This window comes from Trematomus bernacchii, unplaced genomic scaffold, assembly GCF_902827165.1.
Source record: "Trematomus bernacchii unplaced genomic scaffold, fTreBer1.1, whole genome shotgun sequence".
NCBI lineage: Eukaryota > Metazoa > Chordata > Actinopteri > Perciformes > Nototheniidae > Trematomus > Trematomus bernacchii.
The window spans coordinates 24,989,858-25,006,593 of NW_022988043.1; the positions used below are offsets into that span (position 1 = coordinate 24,989,858).

The window sequence follows — 16,736 nt, forward strand, 5'->3', positions numbered from 1 at the left end:
TGAGCTGATTATAAGCAGCTGCGGAGTGAATGTATACATACCCAGTCTTCCTGAAAGAACTTGCGCTGAGCTTCATTTAGTGAGTCAGACTCATGGTCAGAATGCTGGTTGGGAGGCTCAGTTCTTCCTGTTGACAGAAGATGGCACTTTTCTGAGAGGGAGCCAGCCGGCAGACACTGGACAGTGGCACACCAACAGATGAAACAGGAATCCATCTGAGAGGCTATGCGGAAAAGGATAACAAATAATGTCAGCAAGACATGAACATATATAACCACTATCATTCAATTCTGTAATTGCAGGTTTGTTAGCATGATATTTCAAACATAAATGGCCTGTCTTAGTTTAAAGCCCACTCACCACGTCAAGGTGCAGGCCACGAGTGAGGACACAACAACGATCACAAACAGTACATACACACGAGACAAAACTTACATACATATAAATAACTTACATATACAATGAACAATGATAAAGATTTAAATCACAATTGATCATAACTCAAAATACATATATTTTTATATATTACCAAGTGGTTTCATGTAGGCTACAACCCACACAAGTATCATGCTAAATTAAGCTCTGTTGCTTGGATATCACTAGATCCTGTTACATCAGCGTAATATAAAAGTACATAACGACTGATGTGTAAATTAGCATAATTACTAGCTAGCCGCTAGCTGCTAACTGCCGCCTCGTCGTTAATATCAAATCCATCATAACAACCCATTACCATGCTGTCATGAACGCGCGGTGCTGTTACGTGTACGCAAATTGACGTGCTTGATGTGAACGAGCATTTTGGGGGGCATGTTTAAAGTTGCGCATGCGCTATGAGCGCACATACGGGTACTTCTCAGGCATGCCGGGTAATCTGTGACGTTTCGCTCTCTCAAAAGTTGGGCCATTTTGTCATCATGCGCGATTGAGCAACTCTCATAGGAATGAATGAGGCCCCGCCTCCCACGCTGTATCCAGTTCTTATTATACATCCATGGCGGCCACGGACAGTACACGACACTACACGACACGCCCACTACACGACACGCCCACCTGACACGACACTACGGTGGCTGAGAGACATTACCGTACATGGCAGATTAAAAGCGAATTGACGACACTTATTATTATTGAGATCGTACATGGCAGATTAAAAACGAATTGCAAATGTTATTGTAGCATTTTAAGCAACTATTAGGCAAATAAATTAATAACCTAGTCTATCCGTTTGAGACACAACAGTATAAATTTCAACCCAAATCATTTTGTCAACAAACGGTGGTTTAGTCAACTTTTTTTTAATATATAAAATAGGTATTAATGAGATGATCTATTGATTATGTTTGTCTAACTGCTACACATGTATTTTATACATAAATGTAGATATTTGTGAACATCTAAATATAGTTGTTAAAGGTTTTAAGATATACATTATCACATCATGGGGTCATTAAGGAACAAATTAGGAGGGCCAGTCAGGCCACTAATGAGCTCAATCATTCACATGTATTATTATTACTTTATAAATTAAAAGTACTAGGGGTCTATTACAAAACCTTTGAAGGAATCGCATAAATTAAAATAAATGTATGGCAAGTATGATCAAATTAACATAATGTCAAGATATAGCCAATAGACAATCAACATGCTTTGAATATAAAGGAAGAAGAACAATAAACAGATGAACATTTAGGTTTTATGTGTAAATTGTGAACAAACCATCTTAATACAACTGGCAGTCTAAGACAGCAAACTAAGCTTCTTTAACTGCTGCTAGAACACTGTTTTACCATGGGGTATTTCTAACAAGACCAAAAAGATATACAAGGCTTCCAAAACAGAAGAAACCAACTCAATACAGTATTTTAATTTCCTTCAAAACGACAAAAGCACTAATAAAAACCAAATAACAATAACATAAAGGAAAAGTAATTGAAGTGGTTGCCTGTTGTAAATACCTTGGTATCTGGCTTGATGATTGTCTCTTCTCTAATAAGTCAAAGATATGTTTACTGTATATTATAAAAATGCTTGTCATGTAGGCATACTGGAGATGGGAAGGCTTTAGTCAGTGTTGTAGCTGAGATTCTTACCGTTCCAATGATGTATTAATAATAACTTGGATTTATATAGCGCCTTTCATGAGACCCAAGGTCGCTTTAAAAAGAACAGGAGTAGAAACAAACATAACAAAAGGCAGTTAGACGAACAGTTAGACAGACAACACAAATAGATTTGGGGCCAAAGACCTTGGCAGACTTGAGGGCCCTTTTGAAGGCGTCAAGCGTGGGGATGTTGCAGATCTCCGCACGGAGAGCGTTCCAGAGAGTGGGGGCTGCCATACTGAAGGCTCTGTCCCCGAAGGATCGCAGGTTGGTGCGGGGGGCCAGAGTCTGAAGACCGCAGGTTCCGGGGTAGGGCATGTGGGAATTGTATTGATTTGATACAAGCAAGCCAGTGTTTCATTGTGTCCGAGTCCAATTTGTTGAGCTCTGGGCGTGCTCCATCACGGAGTGTTGTGTTGTTTGTCTATAGGTGAATAAAATAGAATACAATTTCAGTGACTTTAATATTGGAAATAGTTAACTCCTTAAACAAGCAGCAATGGACTGGCCTGTATAATCCTATGGGACAAAGCTGGTCATACTTCCTCACTTTCAGAAGGTAACCCTTTAACTGCCAGCGCCACCATTTGGTAGAGCACATTTTGTGTCTTGATATCTTGTTGAAAAAAAAAAAAAGTTTAACTCCATCTGATTCAGCCAGCTCTACCTTTTTGGTTGACATGTTATGCACAAAACAACCTCTAGATGTCACTGTGGTTCGAACAGAAAGCCCTTCAGCTAGTTTAAATCTTTATATATACGGTCTATGGTTTAAATGTCAGGCCTACAGCATGGCCACAAACCCCATCTAAAAACAGAGGCCTGATTGCATCCACCTGGGTTACTTGGCTCTACCCAATAACTATATATCATTTAACTTTAAACCACACTTAAAATAATAATATAATTATACATATGTGCATGTCAGTATAGCAGCTAATACATGTTTTTTTTTTAAAACATTCAAATGTGAAAGACACCTTCAATGAATATTTAAAATCAGATTCTTGTAAAAATGCGAGTACATGCATTGTTCCATCTGTCAAGCTAAAATATATACATATATCTTAGCTCTTAGCTTGACATGCTAACTGAACGAGCATGTTCAGTTAGCATATATGCTAACTGAACGTCGAGCATGTCAAGCTAAGAGCTAAGATATATATATATATTTATATGTATTCCATTCCTTTACATTTAATATTTAAAATACAAATTAGCTAAATAAACACAATTACACTGCGCTAAACAGCCACATCGACAAACAAACGAGAACCTAAATAGTATGTAATTATATCTAAAACCACAATACGTTAATTACCTGTACTCGGTGCACCATATTGTTTGTCTGTTCTCTGAACCTCATGTCTCTTTAAATATCCTTGCATCAGCGTCAGTGTCGTCAATTCGCTTTTAATCTGCCATGTATGGTAATGTCTCTCAGCCACCGTAGTGTCGTGTCAGGTGGGCGTGTCGTGTAGTGGGCGTGTCGTGTAGTGTCGTGTACTGGCCGCGGCCGCAGCTAGACCCTTCTCCAAAAGTTGGGCCATTTTATCATCATGCGCGAATGAGCAACTCTCATAGGAATGAATGAGGCCCCGCCTCCCACGCTGTATCCAGTTCTTATTATACATCCATGATGTGCAGCCTCGAAATTTCTCAAAACGAAGTACGCCGGGCTCGGTAGAATTCCAAGTATGCTGGACATTGGAACAGTACTTCGGCGGCACTCGATGACGTAGTATGCTTGAAATAGTGGCTCTGGAGCAGCTTTACTCGAGATTGAGAAACGGCCCCCGGTGCAGAGTCTCTAGATGAGTTTACAGTAGTCCGTCGTTCTTATTATACATCCTGCCCCTTTCACACCAACGCAACTCCGGTTCAAGCTCCGTGCTAGAGCTTTTCTGGTTCAGAACCGGTTCTTCGGTTTAGCGCCGGCTCTTTTCACACCGCTCAGAGCCCGACTGGTGCTGCCGCTGCTGCGTCATGACGTCACAGTTTACGTCGCTGAGTTTCTCCCAACGCCGGAGCTCACCTCACAACAACAACGGGCCGGGGACTGCGTTGCTTTTAATCATACGAAGCCAGATTAAATTAAATAACGACTTCTCCAACCTTATACTTTTCTCCAGAGTGCCGTGGTTCATTGTTTATTAATGTGTTTCAGCGGCATTTACCGACCGCTGCAGTGCTGGCCGGCTGCTCTTCAACGGGAGTATTCTCCCGTTAGCTCCGGGTTAGCTCACACGGCTCTAAAGTATTCACTGTCTGACTGTCACACAAGCAGCTGATACATATCCCCAGTTCCCCTTAAGTGAATGTGTGTCAGTCTGAATTGACGCTGTTTGGTGTCAGTCTGAATTGACGCTGTTTGGCATCACAACGCTGTTATGAAAGTTTCTCTGGTATAACATGGGTGATGTTAGCATAGCAACCGAAGCTAAACTGACTACTTGCTAAGCAGTTTTCTACAGGCACTTTTTACCGACGTATTTTTCATTATGATTCTACTTGTGATAGTCGGACATGACAACCTGTGCAGCCCATGTATTGATTCCATCCGATAGCTGCTATAATAACAAACAAAACGTCTGCCTGCTCTCCACAATGATCAATAACAGCGAACGGATGGTCAAAGTAAGGTACAAATAAACAGAATCACACGTTAGTGTTGCCTGACTTTATAAAGTGTGTTTTTTTTAACAAGTGTGTGGTTGCGTTCTAGTCACTTTGCTCAGCACTACTGCTTGTTACAACTTTTATTTGCCGTACTCGCCTTAAGTGTTAGCTCAGGTTAATCTCGCCCTCCTCCGACGTAAGCGTGACGTATGCGGTTCTTGCTTCTAGACGGACAACTTTTTGGTGCTCGAAACGAACCGGATTCCGGAGCTATGACGCTGCTCCGCTGCGGTGTGAACAGGAAAACCCGGTGCTTTTCAAGCACCAGCACCGAACCGGCCCTGAAACACCGTTGGTGTGAAAGGGGTAGTAGTCCGCTGTATAGAAAACTGTAGTTTCCCCAAAGCAGACGCACATTTATGACGTCCGCAAGCCAAGATCTACTAGTGAACGGTGCATACATTATGCTATTATCGTCATACATTTTTTTGTTTACAATTACATTAACAATTTAATGTTTATATCGTTTTTTTCTTAGGATCGTACCCGGCCGTTACTAGTCTAGAAAAGGGTAAACGTGTGCATTAGATTGTAAAGTTGTGTATATTTACAGACTGTTGTAAATATACAAAGCTCTCGTAAACATCAGATTTGAAAGCAAAAACATATTTACACAAAAAAAGAACGCCACGCACCAATGACTTTTGGGGTTTATTATTATTTGTTGTCCGAGAGATGCTGATATGAAGCCGTTGAAGAGAGTTCCCGTTTCTGCCGGTGGGGGGCGCGAGTCCCAAAGCTTTCCAGCCGGCAAGGCAGGAAGGGTTTTATTGGATTTTGAAAATGTTATAATAATAAAAGGAAAAATTAAGATAAACATTTGTGGCATACCTTAAGTGAACTAAGCCATCATGAATCATTAAGTTACACTTTTACTTTTAACATCCACCATGAAAAGTTAAAAAAATTAAATAAGCTAAAGTTAAAGAAGCTCATCTTAGCTGTGCCTTTATTGTATATTACAGTGTCAAACATGTTTTTAAAAACATTAAAAAGGTTATAAAAAGACCCAAAACAACTGCTCAAGTTTTAAGTCTGCTACTTACACAAAAACATGTAATCTCACATCTCTAACTTTTAAAACAAAATAGATACATTTCATACAGCTAAATAGTTTATAATGAAACTCACAGATGTTCAATAATTGATTAAACAAAATGGTAAACAAAATAAAAATGTCCTTCACCCTTTCTGTAATTGAAAAAAAAAACATAGTGGGGGGTGGGGGGAGTGATTTTAGATGTGTCCTTTCAGCTGAACAGCAGGTTCAGAGGTGGAGGTTCAAGGCCGGCGGTCATATTCGCTGATCTTCCTCTTGATGTGTGACAATTTTAATCTGAGATATTTACATCTCTTCTTCTTGATCTGGTAGCCAGAGGACTGCAAATTAAAGAACATAGTTGAAAAAATGTGAATGTAACGTATCTGTATTACCCTGTAAAGAACAAAACAGGTGGAAATAACTGCAAGGCCTTACCTTCTTGAGATTCTTCAGTCTGGTGTATTGGTCCATGGCATCCTGAGAATAGAAAGATAGTGGTCACTCATTTGATCCACTCAGAAGAAAACTTCCTCCCATATTCACACACAAATTGGTGTGAGCTCTTGACAACATTTTTAGGTCTAAAGTAACATTTTAATAGTCTAATTTAACTATGGCATAAGCAACTTTTCCCTTACTGCAATTGTATTCTTAGCCACAGTAGGTAGGGGAAAATACCATTTTAATAAGCATGAATCAAATATATCAAGGTTCATTTTTGTCTGTAGTCATTGGTCATAGGCTTGAAAATATTTAAAGCTCATTTTCCATGTACCCATTACTTTGACCATTTTGTTATATTTAAATGATCTTAATTCCATTTCGAATCATAAGCATGTATGTATGTATGTAGAGTGGTCATTGTCACTTTAAATAATCAAATCTCAAAGTCACCACCACACTCACCAGGAACTGTGGACTGCCCTCAGGGTGTTGGTTCAGAGCTAGGTCAAGCTCAGCCAAGTCCTGGTTTATGCTGTCCAGCTCAGCCTGCAGGCTCTTGTACTCCTGGTGCTGCTGGTCAAATTCTCGTTTGTAGTTTAGACGTTCTTGCTCATCCACGATAGAAGGAAACAAACTGCAGGTGCAAACAGAATGACATTTGGGGACTTATTATATGACATCTAGCCTTTTTAAGATACATGTTATCACCCCAGATGGATTTATTCGAACATCATAACAAAGTAAGTTCAACACAGCTCTTTCATTATCAGCTACCAGATCCCTTCACATCAACTCACACATAGAAGTCCTCATCCTCCAGGTCGTCTCCGGACTCCACTCCAGTGTCATAGTCCTTCATCCTGGGCTTCAGGCCACCTACAGAACTGCTGATGTCTGAGTCTCTGCAAATGCAATAATTGATTTGGGCCATTTATTTCACATGCATCACCACCATTACATTCTTTGTATTTTCACATCTGTAAAGCCTCTAAGATCTAACTTGACGTGTTACGATTACCCACATTTCTGCATCATTATTTGCACAATGCCGTGTGTATATTTATTTTAGTTTAAGTTTTTTATGAAAGGTTTAATTTTAGTTTTTATAATTTTAGTTCTAGTTTTTTGTGTTACTGTCGGTTCACTGGGTTTATTTTAACAGAGGGAAGTTTAACAAAATGACAAACCATTGTGCGGTGCACAGCTTACCCTGGCAAGTAAAGAGGCTTGTTTTGGTCCAGCTGGTCCAGATAGTCTCTGGACCCCCTGACTTTGGGATTGTGGTCATTCAACGGCACCTCTGGGTCACCAGACACATTCTTCACCTGAAACAAGAGACGTATCATTTTTTATTTTCAGTTTGTTCAAGTTGATTACATTTTGCGTGGAACAAATGATAACTTTCCTTCTTAAAAAAGGGACGCTGCTTATTTACAAATGAAGATCAGTTTAATAGTGAAGGCGTAGCTCTTTAGTCTGTGAAAAATAGTTGCCTCTGTCTGCTGTGGTTCTTGAGAAAACGTGTTAAGTCTCCGAAAATAAGCCTGTTGATGTCCTCAAGCCTTTGTTACGAACTAGGGGTATGAAAGGGATGAGCATTTACCTCACATGTTGTGAGATGAACCATCAGCAGCTGAACCTGACAAACACTAAGGCCGGACACCAACAGACTCAACAAGCTGATCCACAGAGCCAGTGATGGTGGGGGTGGTGTTGGACAGAGAAGGATGCGGTCCAAGAACATTTTAGACAATGTCTCCCAGCCACTCCATGACACGCTGGTAAGTCACAAGAGTAGCTTCTGCCTGTAGGCCCAATTCCAAATCACACCCTACCCACTCCCACTCCGTGACGGAGTGACACTCACAGCTAAACGAGGCTCCCTCCTTTCAGATGAAGGGAGTAAATACAGCGGCAAGCTTTGGAACAAACTCCCCTTTTTCTGCCAGAAACAGGAAATGGCGTAACTGTATGTAACAACGGTTTCAAATCAGCATCTCTTGGATTGAAAATAACAAAAATAAAAATCTTTTATGGCGTATGTTTTTTGTAAACATATATATTATTTTAAATCTGATGTTTATAAGCTTTTAGCAAAAGTCCATGTAAATATACACAACTTTTACCGTTTTCTAGACAAGACATGAGTAAATGATCCTAAGTTCCTGACGGACACACAGAGCATTGAGTCCGATGCAGACTCGCTGTTGGAGGGCTTGATAGCCCACTCCCCCTCCCCACTCGTTGGTTTGGAACAGCACTTAATGTGGCGGACCCTCCGCGCGAACGCGCAAACGGAGGGTTAGTGTGTAGGGGTAGGGTGTAGGGGGTGATTTGGAATTGAGCCGAAGTCATTCCTGCCTGTGGGCATTTAACAGGAAGTCATTCAACAGGAAGTCATTCCGACATGTAGGCATTTAGCAGGAAGTGACCTCCAACTGTTCCCTGGCTCCGGACAGACTGGCAGCCTCTTCGCTTTGGCACCTCTCTATAATGCACCTATGCCTGTATTCAAATGTATGTGTGTATTTGTACTGCGTGTATTCAACAAATATAATTTTAAAACTAATATTTACCTGCTATTTTATTTCATTCTAAAATGGACTAAACTGTCACAAATAACAATTACCCCTGGGATAATTTATAAGTATTTCTGATAAACATTACTGTAAAACATCTGATCTCCCTAAATCAAAAAAAGCAAATCTGCATTTTTTAGTGCAGTCTTTAATCCCACTAAACTCTTTATTGGGATTTATTTGCTTGATTTGAGCAAATCAAAAATCAATCAATCAATTGTCTTTATTGCCTGCAGAGGTTATTTCTGAGGCTCCTCTCATAATTGACCTAGTTTATGTTTCAACAACCTCTTCTATTCATACGATAAACATCCTGGTTGTATGCGCCGTTCACCAGGACCAACCGGTTCCTCTACTTTTTCCCTGCATGCCTGAGTACAGCAATACCATCAGTGCCATCAACAGGGAGAACATTTCTCTCAGCCAGAACTGCTGACACATCAGGTCAGACCGCATTGCTGGGAACGGTCACACACCTGAAATAAAAAACTATGTTGGCATGAAAGTAGTTTTCAGTTTAACAATTTCATTTGTGCCCCAGTCCCCAGAATGCAAACTATGTTGATGTCATTCATAGAAATTAAGGAACACTTTTTGTATTAATGTTTGTTTTCTACGGAGCCCTGGAGGGTTCATACAGAGAAAAATAAATAAAACGAGGCCACGTTTTATTAATTTGAGCGCACAACATACTTTCTCGTGCGCACGATATACTTTGTCGTTCGCACGAGATACTTTCTTATGGTAAAACACATCGAACTGCCCGATTATTACGCCATATTATTAGTTTTATGAAGAATATGTCCGGTCGCCAGGGCGCGCGCGTGCGTGTGTGTGTGTGTGGGCATTTGTTTATGATAGTGTCGTTTGTTCCGGTGCACTCCGGCAGGACTATAGCACTACATCGAGATTAAGATGAAACAAATTTCTTTCACTTGGGAATACACATAGTTGGGAGAACCAGATGCGTGTAAATTACTGTTCATGGTAATTTGAAAACAAATGCCTGTGTCGGACACACACAAACACACCAAACACACACACACAGAGCAGAGCTGAGCACAAACACACACACATCATGCGCCCTGGTGACCGGACATCTCCTTCATAAAACGAGTAATAGGGGGAATACTCTGGTAGTTCGATGTGTGTAGAGGTGTGTGTGGTTAAACGTAGCAGCCTTGATCTCTATTCAGCTGTTCCAATGAAGGGAAACACAGTGAAGTAAACCGTAAAAGGCACAGCTCTTTGCAGCTGGTGCTGCTCTTCTCAGATTCTGCCGAGTTACACGTTACTGCCTCCAGTGCCCTGTACGACGAAGCCAGTTCAACAGACCCTAGATATGTTTGAGTTACCCGGCTTAACTAACCCTAACAAACGCGATCTCGCTAAGCGGTCCTACGAAGCTGGTTACCAACTCAGTAAATCAACCAGGGTTTCTCTGTCCGGCTGAGAGCGCGCTCACGTGAAAGGGACGGGGTTAGCAACATTTGACCAATCACAAACATGGAGAAGCGTGCTGACAGCGCAGCGTCATACTTCATGAATGAATAGTAAATAGCAAATCCTGCTTCGTAGTACAGGCCACTGGTGCCGCAGAGATTTCATAAAGTGAAGGAGGTTTTCCTTCTATAAAACAGCTGTGGGCAGCAGATACTGTGAGAGTCACGGACATGAATTCATAGATCAAAGCAGACTGGTTTACAGACTCTTCTGTTTTGTGAATCCGGTGCTTAAACTAATAGCTCTACACCCCTGGCCAAAATGTCCCTAAATGAAGTCCGAGTTTGAAATATCTTAAATAATGTATGCACTGCCATTACTCCACATAAACATAACAGTCTGTAATGAAACGGTTGTCTCCTCTGTGCTCCACTTCCTACTTGGCGCACCGGTAACTTTCTCGTGCGAACGAGAAACTAACTAAATACTATCTCATTCGCACAAAATACTATCTTGTGCACACAAAATAGTATTTTGCTTCTCCATGAACCTTTAGGGGCTCCGTAGTTTTCCTATCATTCTTTAAGATTTCATAGTTTCATTTTGATGATTTACAGTCTTATAGTTGTTGTTTACGTTTTTATTTTTAGATCCTCCTGACAACAAGGCACATCATGCTGCAACTAAGGGTGATTAAACAGACCACACCCAGAAACTGCAAAACAAACCATTCCTGCCTTGCCCCAGACTTACCTGACAGCTGTTGAAAGCAAAACATTTTCCCAAGGTGACCATGAGATATAATTCAAGGCTTTATGGGGGTCTGTTTACAGATCACACAAACAACTTCGCAGTCAAACTATTAACACACCAGCGGACAAACAGTGACAGTAATACAAGTTACTGTCAACATCCACTGAGCATTGAGGGTATTATAACTCTGTCCGACAGCATCATGGGGTCTCTTGTTCCACTCTTTATTAAGGCAATTTGACTCTTAACCTGAGTGATATATTCAAACCAAAGATTCCATGTTTTTTTATGGCTGACCATCCCATCAAATAAAAATGTTGTAGATTGTTGTATAGTTAATCAATTTACTCACATTTCTCCCAAATTCAACCTTAAATATTCGGTATCTTTGGAAATGTAATGATCTCTAGACTTCTTAATTTCTGACACAGAAGTGATTAAAGCAGGTTTCAACACAACATCAAATGTTGATTGCACAATTGAACAGGCACTTAAAAAGCTCATGCAAACACTAAGCACCCATGTGTTTTGAAGTACTCATTTTCACTTACACTAACTTTACTCTAAACTACTTTGTTGAAATGATCTGATGTACATAGTTTAGTCTTAGTTTATTGAAAAAAGGCACATTGAGTTGATCCAGTTTGTTCTCCTATGCAAACAAGTCACTCATACACAAACACGTACAAACCCACACAAAATCACACACTCACCCACTCCCCAACGCTGTTGTGCAGACCATTATTGACCATCTTCACTTCCTCCCAGAGAATGCGATCCGGGCCCCAGCGCCTGATCATGGAGCGAGCCTTGACTGCAAACACCAGCAGGATGATGAGACCAACAAACACCAGGAAGCCCAGGACGATAGCTATGGCCTGCAGGAAGAACAGGACTTAATGTCAGTGGGCTGCAATTCCACCTGCTAACAGACATTGTAAATATCAGGGCTGTCAGGAAGCAGGAGCTAAAAGAGACTCAGACTTTACACAGGATCTGAGTGGACAGCCCCAATATAATTGCTGTCTCCACAGTGGCCTTTGTTACACCCCACCACCCCATCTAAAAAAAATAAAGTTCTGCAGGAAACATATACATTTCAACATATAATGCAATCTCATATAATCTCTTCATAAGTTATATTACTTTTCAGGTATGTTTAAGAAATTGGTATAGCTGTCAATGGAAAATTACTGTTGACTATATTGCTGAACTAAATAATCTATATATGCAAACAAACTACTGCATTCCTATTGGTAAAGGAGCTACACAGTGTTGGTAAAGGAGCTACCCCCCATTCAAATCAAACACCCTATCATCCTTCCTGGAAAAGAAAGCAAATCACACCTCTTGGGGCTCCACCACACAGTAATGGTAGAGGTACTGGTTGAGGAAGATGCCTTGGGCCTGTTCCTGGTTCTGGTACTGGGCACACAGTTGGCGGATCTGGCTATAGGCCACAGATCCTGTGGACTGGGCTGTTGGGTTCACGGCCACAAGGTACACAATTGTGGCGATGATCATGAGAAATGCCAAGATGGCACAGATGATGATGGTTGCTAGGTAAAACTTTGGTGAGCGGGCAGCATTTTGCCTTGAAATGACCAGCACAAATATTATAAGCACGGCTATGAAGGTGATTGCAGAGATGGCGATGAGGAAGGCTTTTCCAGCTTTGGGGTCCATTTGTGTTTGTCCATAGCTACTGGAGCCGCCACTACCTCCTCCATAGCCACTTCCAAATGAACCACCGCTGCCATATGAACCACCGCTGCCATATGAACCACCGCTGCCATATGAACCACCGGAGCCACTACTCCCATATGAGCCACCATAACCTGGCAACATGCCAGCTCCACCTCCCATACCCATGAGGCCCATATCGTAGTCCCAGACCAGTGTGGAGGCCACGCAGGCAAACACAGCAACACACATGATGATGATGATGATACACAATATCTTCATGACACCAGGTGGGGAAGTCCAGCGGTAGAAGTCAAGCTTTTTATCTCCTGGGTAGTAGGAAAAGGTGGGGTTGGACATGGGCTCACTGTGCCGGTGTCTGCTGCTGTGGCTGCAACAGAAGAGGACAGGGAGCAGGGCTCAGGGTGAGTTCTGTTCACTGCAAATACAGTGGGAGCAACAATTCACATTCACATTATATACACTCACACTAAATACTGATATAAAAAGAATACAGTTAATATAGTAGTACTGGATAAAACTGATATGAAGCTGTTACAACATACAGTACATGTTTAAATGACCAGCGAGTTTGCTGAAAAACAGTAGGTCATTGCAGATACCAATATTTTTGGGTTAAATGTATTGATTAGTCTACAAATTGCCACAAAAAATACCCATCTTAAATTCAATAAGCCAAAAGTGTTTGCTTTGAATGTATCTAACAAGCAGTACAAAAATTAAACCTATTTAACTGACAGTGATATTTAAAGCAAGAAGAACTTAGATTTCAGCAGATGGATTCAGAAAGTGTTTGACGCCTTGGTTCGATCACCAAATTGTTCTACATTGATGTTTTTTCATGACTAATTAATTTAGCGAAAAAAATAAAAAGACTTTCAATTTAAGCAGTCTTATTTTCAAACGGCACCTTGGATTCCAATACAAGTTACCACGATTCTACTGACACACATTTTTGCCAACCTTTTCTGCAAACAGCTGTGGGTCAACAAATAGCTCCATTGCGCAGCTAATCCAATACTACTTTTTTTATAAAGCACTTTAAGCTAAGTCTAAAACCAAAGTGTTTCCTTTTAATTGCCACACTTGTTACATAAACGAGGCAAAACATATAACTATAGCCAAACCGCTTACATTTCAGTTCTGGAATAAACAAGGGTGTTCCCAAAAATAGATATTCAATTTCTACAAAGTATTAGTGTGACAGATGTGTTGCCCACCAGCCTACATATAAAATTGCTAATATTACGACAGCTATTCAAAGCCTCTGAACTTCTTGATAGATGTGACTTCTTCATTTTTTGGACTGTAACCTTGGCTTTAACTGATGATTATTTTCATTATTGATTATTTGCTAATAAATTCATCATTAGTCAATCCGAATATAGTAAAGCATGTCCATCACAATTTCCTAGAGGAAAGGTGACATCATGAAATGCTTTAAGTCCAAAACCCCAATAATATTTATATTGAATATCCTTATTCAATCGACAATTATATAAGACAAGGAAAGGAAATGCTCATTCTAGTTATTTGAGTTATTACATGTTTGGCACTTTTGATTTTAAATTCACATAAATAAATATTCACTTGTCAAAATAGTTGCCACTGAATATTCTTTCAATGGATGGTTGCAGCTCTATGAAGCTTTTTTATTTGAGACGCCACAGAGTTGATTGGTCATTTTGTCTGGCATTTCCCAAAATGTCCAACTGTTCCTTCAAATACCTATGCTGCTAATGTTGGAACCATCAGCTTCTACATATATAGGTGCCCAGAAAAGTAATAATATATATAGCTGCTGAGACGTGAGGGGTTAATGTAGGTCAACTTACTGTTTGCCACCACTGGGGCGGTACCCTGGGGGGCTGCGTTTGTGGTTCGGCATACTGTAATCACACTGGATCTCACCCTGCTAAAGAAAAACAATGATGGATTTTGAAAAACATAAGAAAAGTGACTTTTGTATAATATGAACTATCAATTTCACTGCCCAGTCAACTAAATGCCACAAAGCAGTAGCCATGTGATACCTATCAGATTTTCATCAAACTCAATACAGTGGCACTGTTGGATACCGGTTTCAACCCGCCTAATTTCTTAATGTATGTAGCAATTCTTTGGGACCCTTGAGGGGGCAATATACAAAGATGATACTGGTAATTGAGTTTAGGGAGCATGTTTTATTCTTTATAGTGTACATTAAATATAATTGAGATTAGTGCAACTCATTTATAAATGTGTTTCAATGTGTAAAATGAGGTGATACTTCAACGTATTTTGTGTTGTTGTTAAAACTTTTCAAAATAATCAGCACAAACTGTATCTGCATGTAGGGCTGGGTATGGTGTGTTGTTTAGAGGTATAAAAGAGTACCAGACATGGAATCCAAAACTTAAACACTATAGCTACATGTACTCATGTCCATTTGATGTTAGAGTTTTACTTCAGTGTGGAAAGTCAATAACAAAAGTATGCTATGAACATTTCACAAAAATGGTGATGGGTAGATTGCTTCATTCAAAACAAATCTTCCAAAATGGACCTCCACCAGGCTGTTCAGTTGTTAAACCAACCAAATAAATGACCTCAGGTCTGTTTGTGGTGAAACAAAGCAGCAGAGGGTGGAGACATTCTGTCACTCAAACTGAAAATGTTTGTTTCAAAGAACGAGCGGCTTATGATTGAAACTGAGCTTTGTTACCTAGTTTCACAGAGTGAAACCTTTCGATTTTTCATTATTTATCTTTACATTCCAAATCAATCCGTTACAATGAGAGTTCACACAACAGAAAACTAGACAATGTCCATCAATTATTAAGGATTCACATTTCAGTGTAAGGCTCGTTCATATTGTTATGCTCCATCACTGTAAAGACGAGTAAAGGAAAATATCCACAACAGGACCTAAAGAACACACAATGAAGGCCTGGCAGTATGCTTACCAACGCAGAAACAAATCGGATAATTCTAGGCTAAATATAGGGCTAGCTTTGAAAATGGCGCAAATACACTTTTTATACCAAATGCAACTCTCCTTTAACCGCTTGAAAGGCGTACACGTGTACACACTCAGGGCAGAGGACAGCTCACAGTTGTAGTAGCAAAATGTAGTTTTAATTTTGATGTTGACCCATACCTGTGTGATGAACAGTCTGACCGCGATGAAGAGACGAGAGCAAACAACGGTGTGCGCGCGGACGCTGCGCCTGCAGGTGTGTTTGTTATGAGACTTCTACTCCCGTCACACAGGTAAAACCTGTCCTCTCAGCCTCACCGGTACCAGGAAATGACTGAGGGACTTCACAGTCCGAGTTTCAGTTGAGGGACAGACAATTGAATACATTCCGGAATAATTATAATTTATTTTAAATTCAGGTTTAGCGTTCATCAAATTAAATGAAACAGGGCATAGGCCTATATTATAATGTCATTAAATATATTTCTTTACATTTCATATCTTTAAGTAGCCTACTATTATTTATTTTGTACTTTTACCATTTATTAGAAATCATTGTAAATACATTCAAATGTGAATGCAATAGGCTTGTTTGAGATGAGCTGCGGCTCGCCTCGAAAATAGACGAGAATAGCCGATTGCAGCCGGGGGAGGTCTCAAAAAGCTCGCCTGAAGTCGGACAGCTCGGGGTGTTTCTCAATCGCGAGTACGCTTGCTTGGTAGCAGAGTGATTCTACAATTTAGGGTACATTCCATGTCCATTGATGTCCATTGATGATAATTATAATTATTCTAACTATTTTCTTCAAAAATATCATATTTTGCCTATTATTGGAAAGCATGTTATAATATCACACAAACATTATGTGCATCCTATGCTTTATTTAGCTTGAAATGTGTCATGATGTTCTTAAATTGTCAGTTTTTGCTATGTCCGTTTTTCAGTTGAGGGTGTCTTGGTTTCAAAATAATGAATAAAAACCATTAAAGTAAATAAAAAAAAGTATTCATTTATTTCAAAAGTCTAA

At 40.1% G+C, this 16,736-nt stretch overlaps 1 protein-coding gene across 2 annotated transcripts; it reads right to left on the reverse strand.

Moving 5' to 3' along the window:
• Positions 1 to 5,422: 5,422 nt before the first annotated feature.
• On the reverse strand, positions 5,423 to 15,993 carry oclnb (occludin b). Of its 2 annotated transcripts, none has more exons than XM_034118496.1 (9): positions 15,889 to 15,993; positions 14,585 to 14,664; positions 12,393 to 13,119; positions 11,759 to 11,923; positions 7,480 to 7,595; positions 7,068 to 7,172; positions 6,733 to 6,904; positions 6,262 to 6,303; positions 5,423 to 6,164 (listed from the first exon to the last, which is right to left on the reverse strand). In XM_034118496.1, the coding sequence occupies exons 2-9, from the start codon at positions 14,635 to 14,637 to the stop codon at positions 6,066 to 6,068; spliced, it is 1,479 nt and encodes a 492-aa protein (XP_033974387.1). In that variant the 5' UTR covers positions 14,638 to 14,664; positions 15,889 to 15,993; the 3' UTR covers positions 5,423 to 6,065. The 2 variants fall into 2 exon arrangements, with proteins under 2 accessions (XP_033974387.1, XP_033974388.1); XM_034118497.1 differs by having other exon boundaries at positions 14,585 to 14,661; positions 15,889 to 15,974.
• Positions 15,994 to 16,736: the final 743 nt, after the last annotated feature.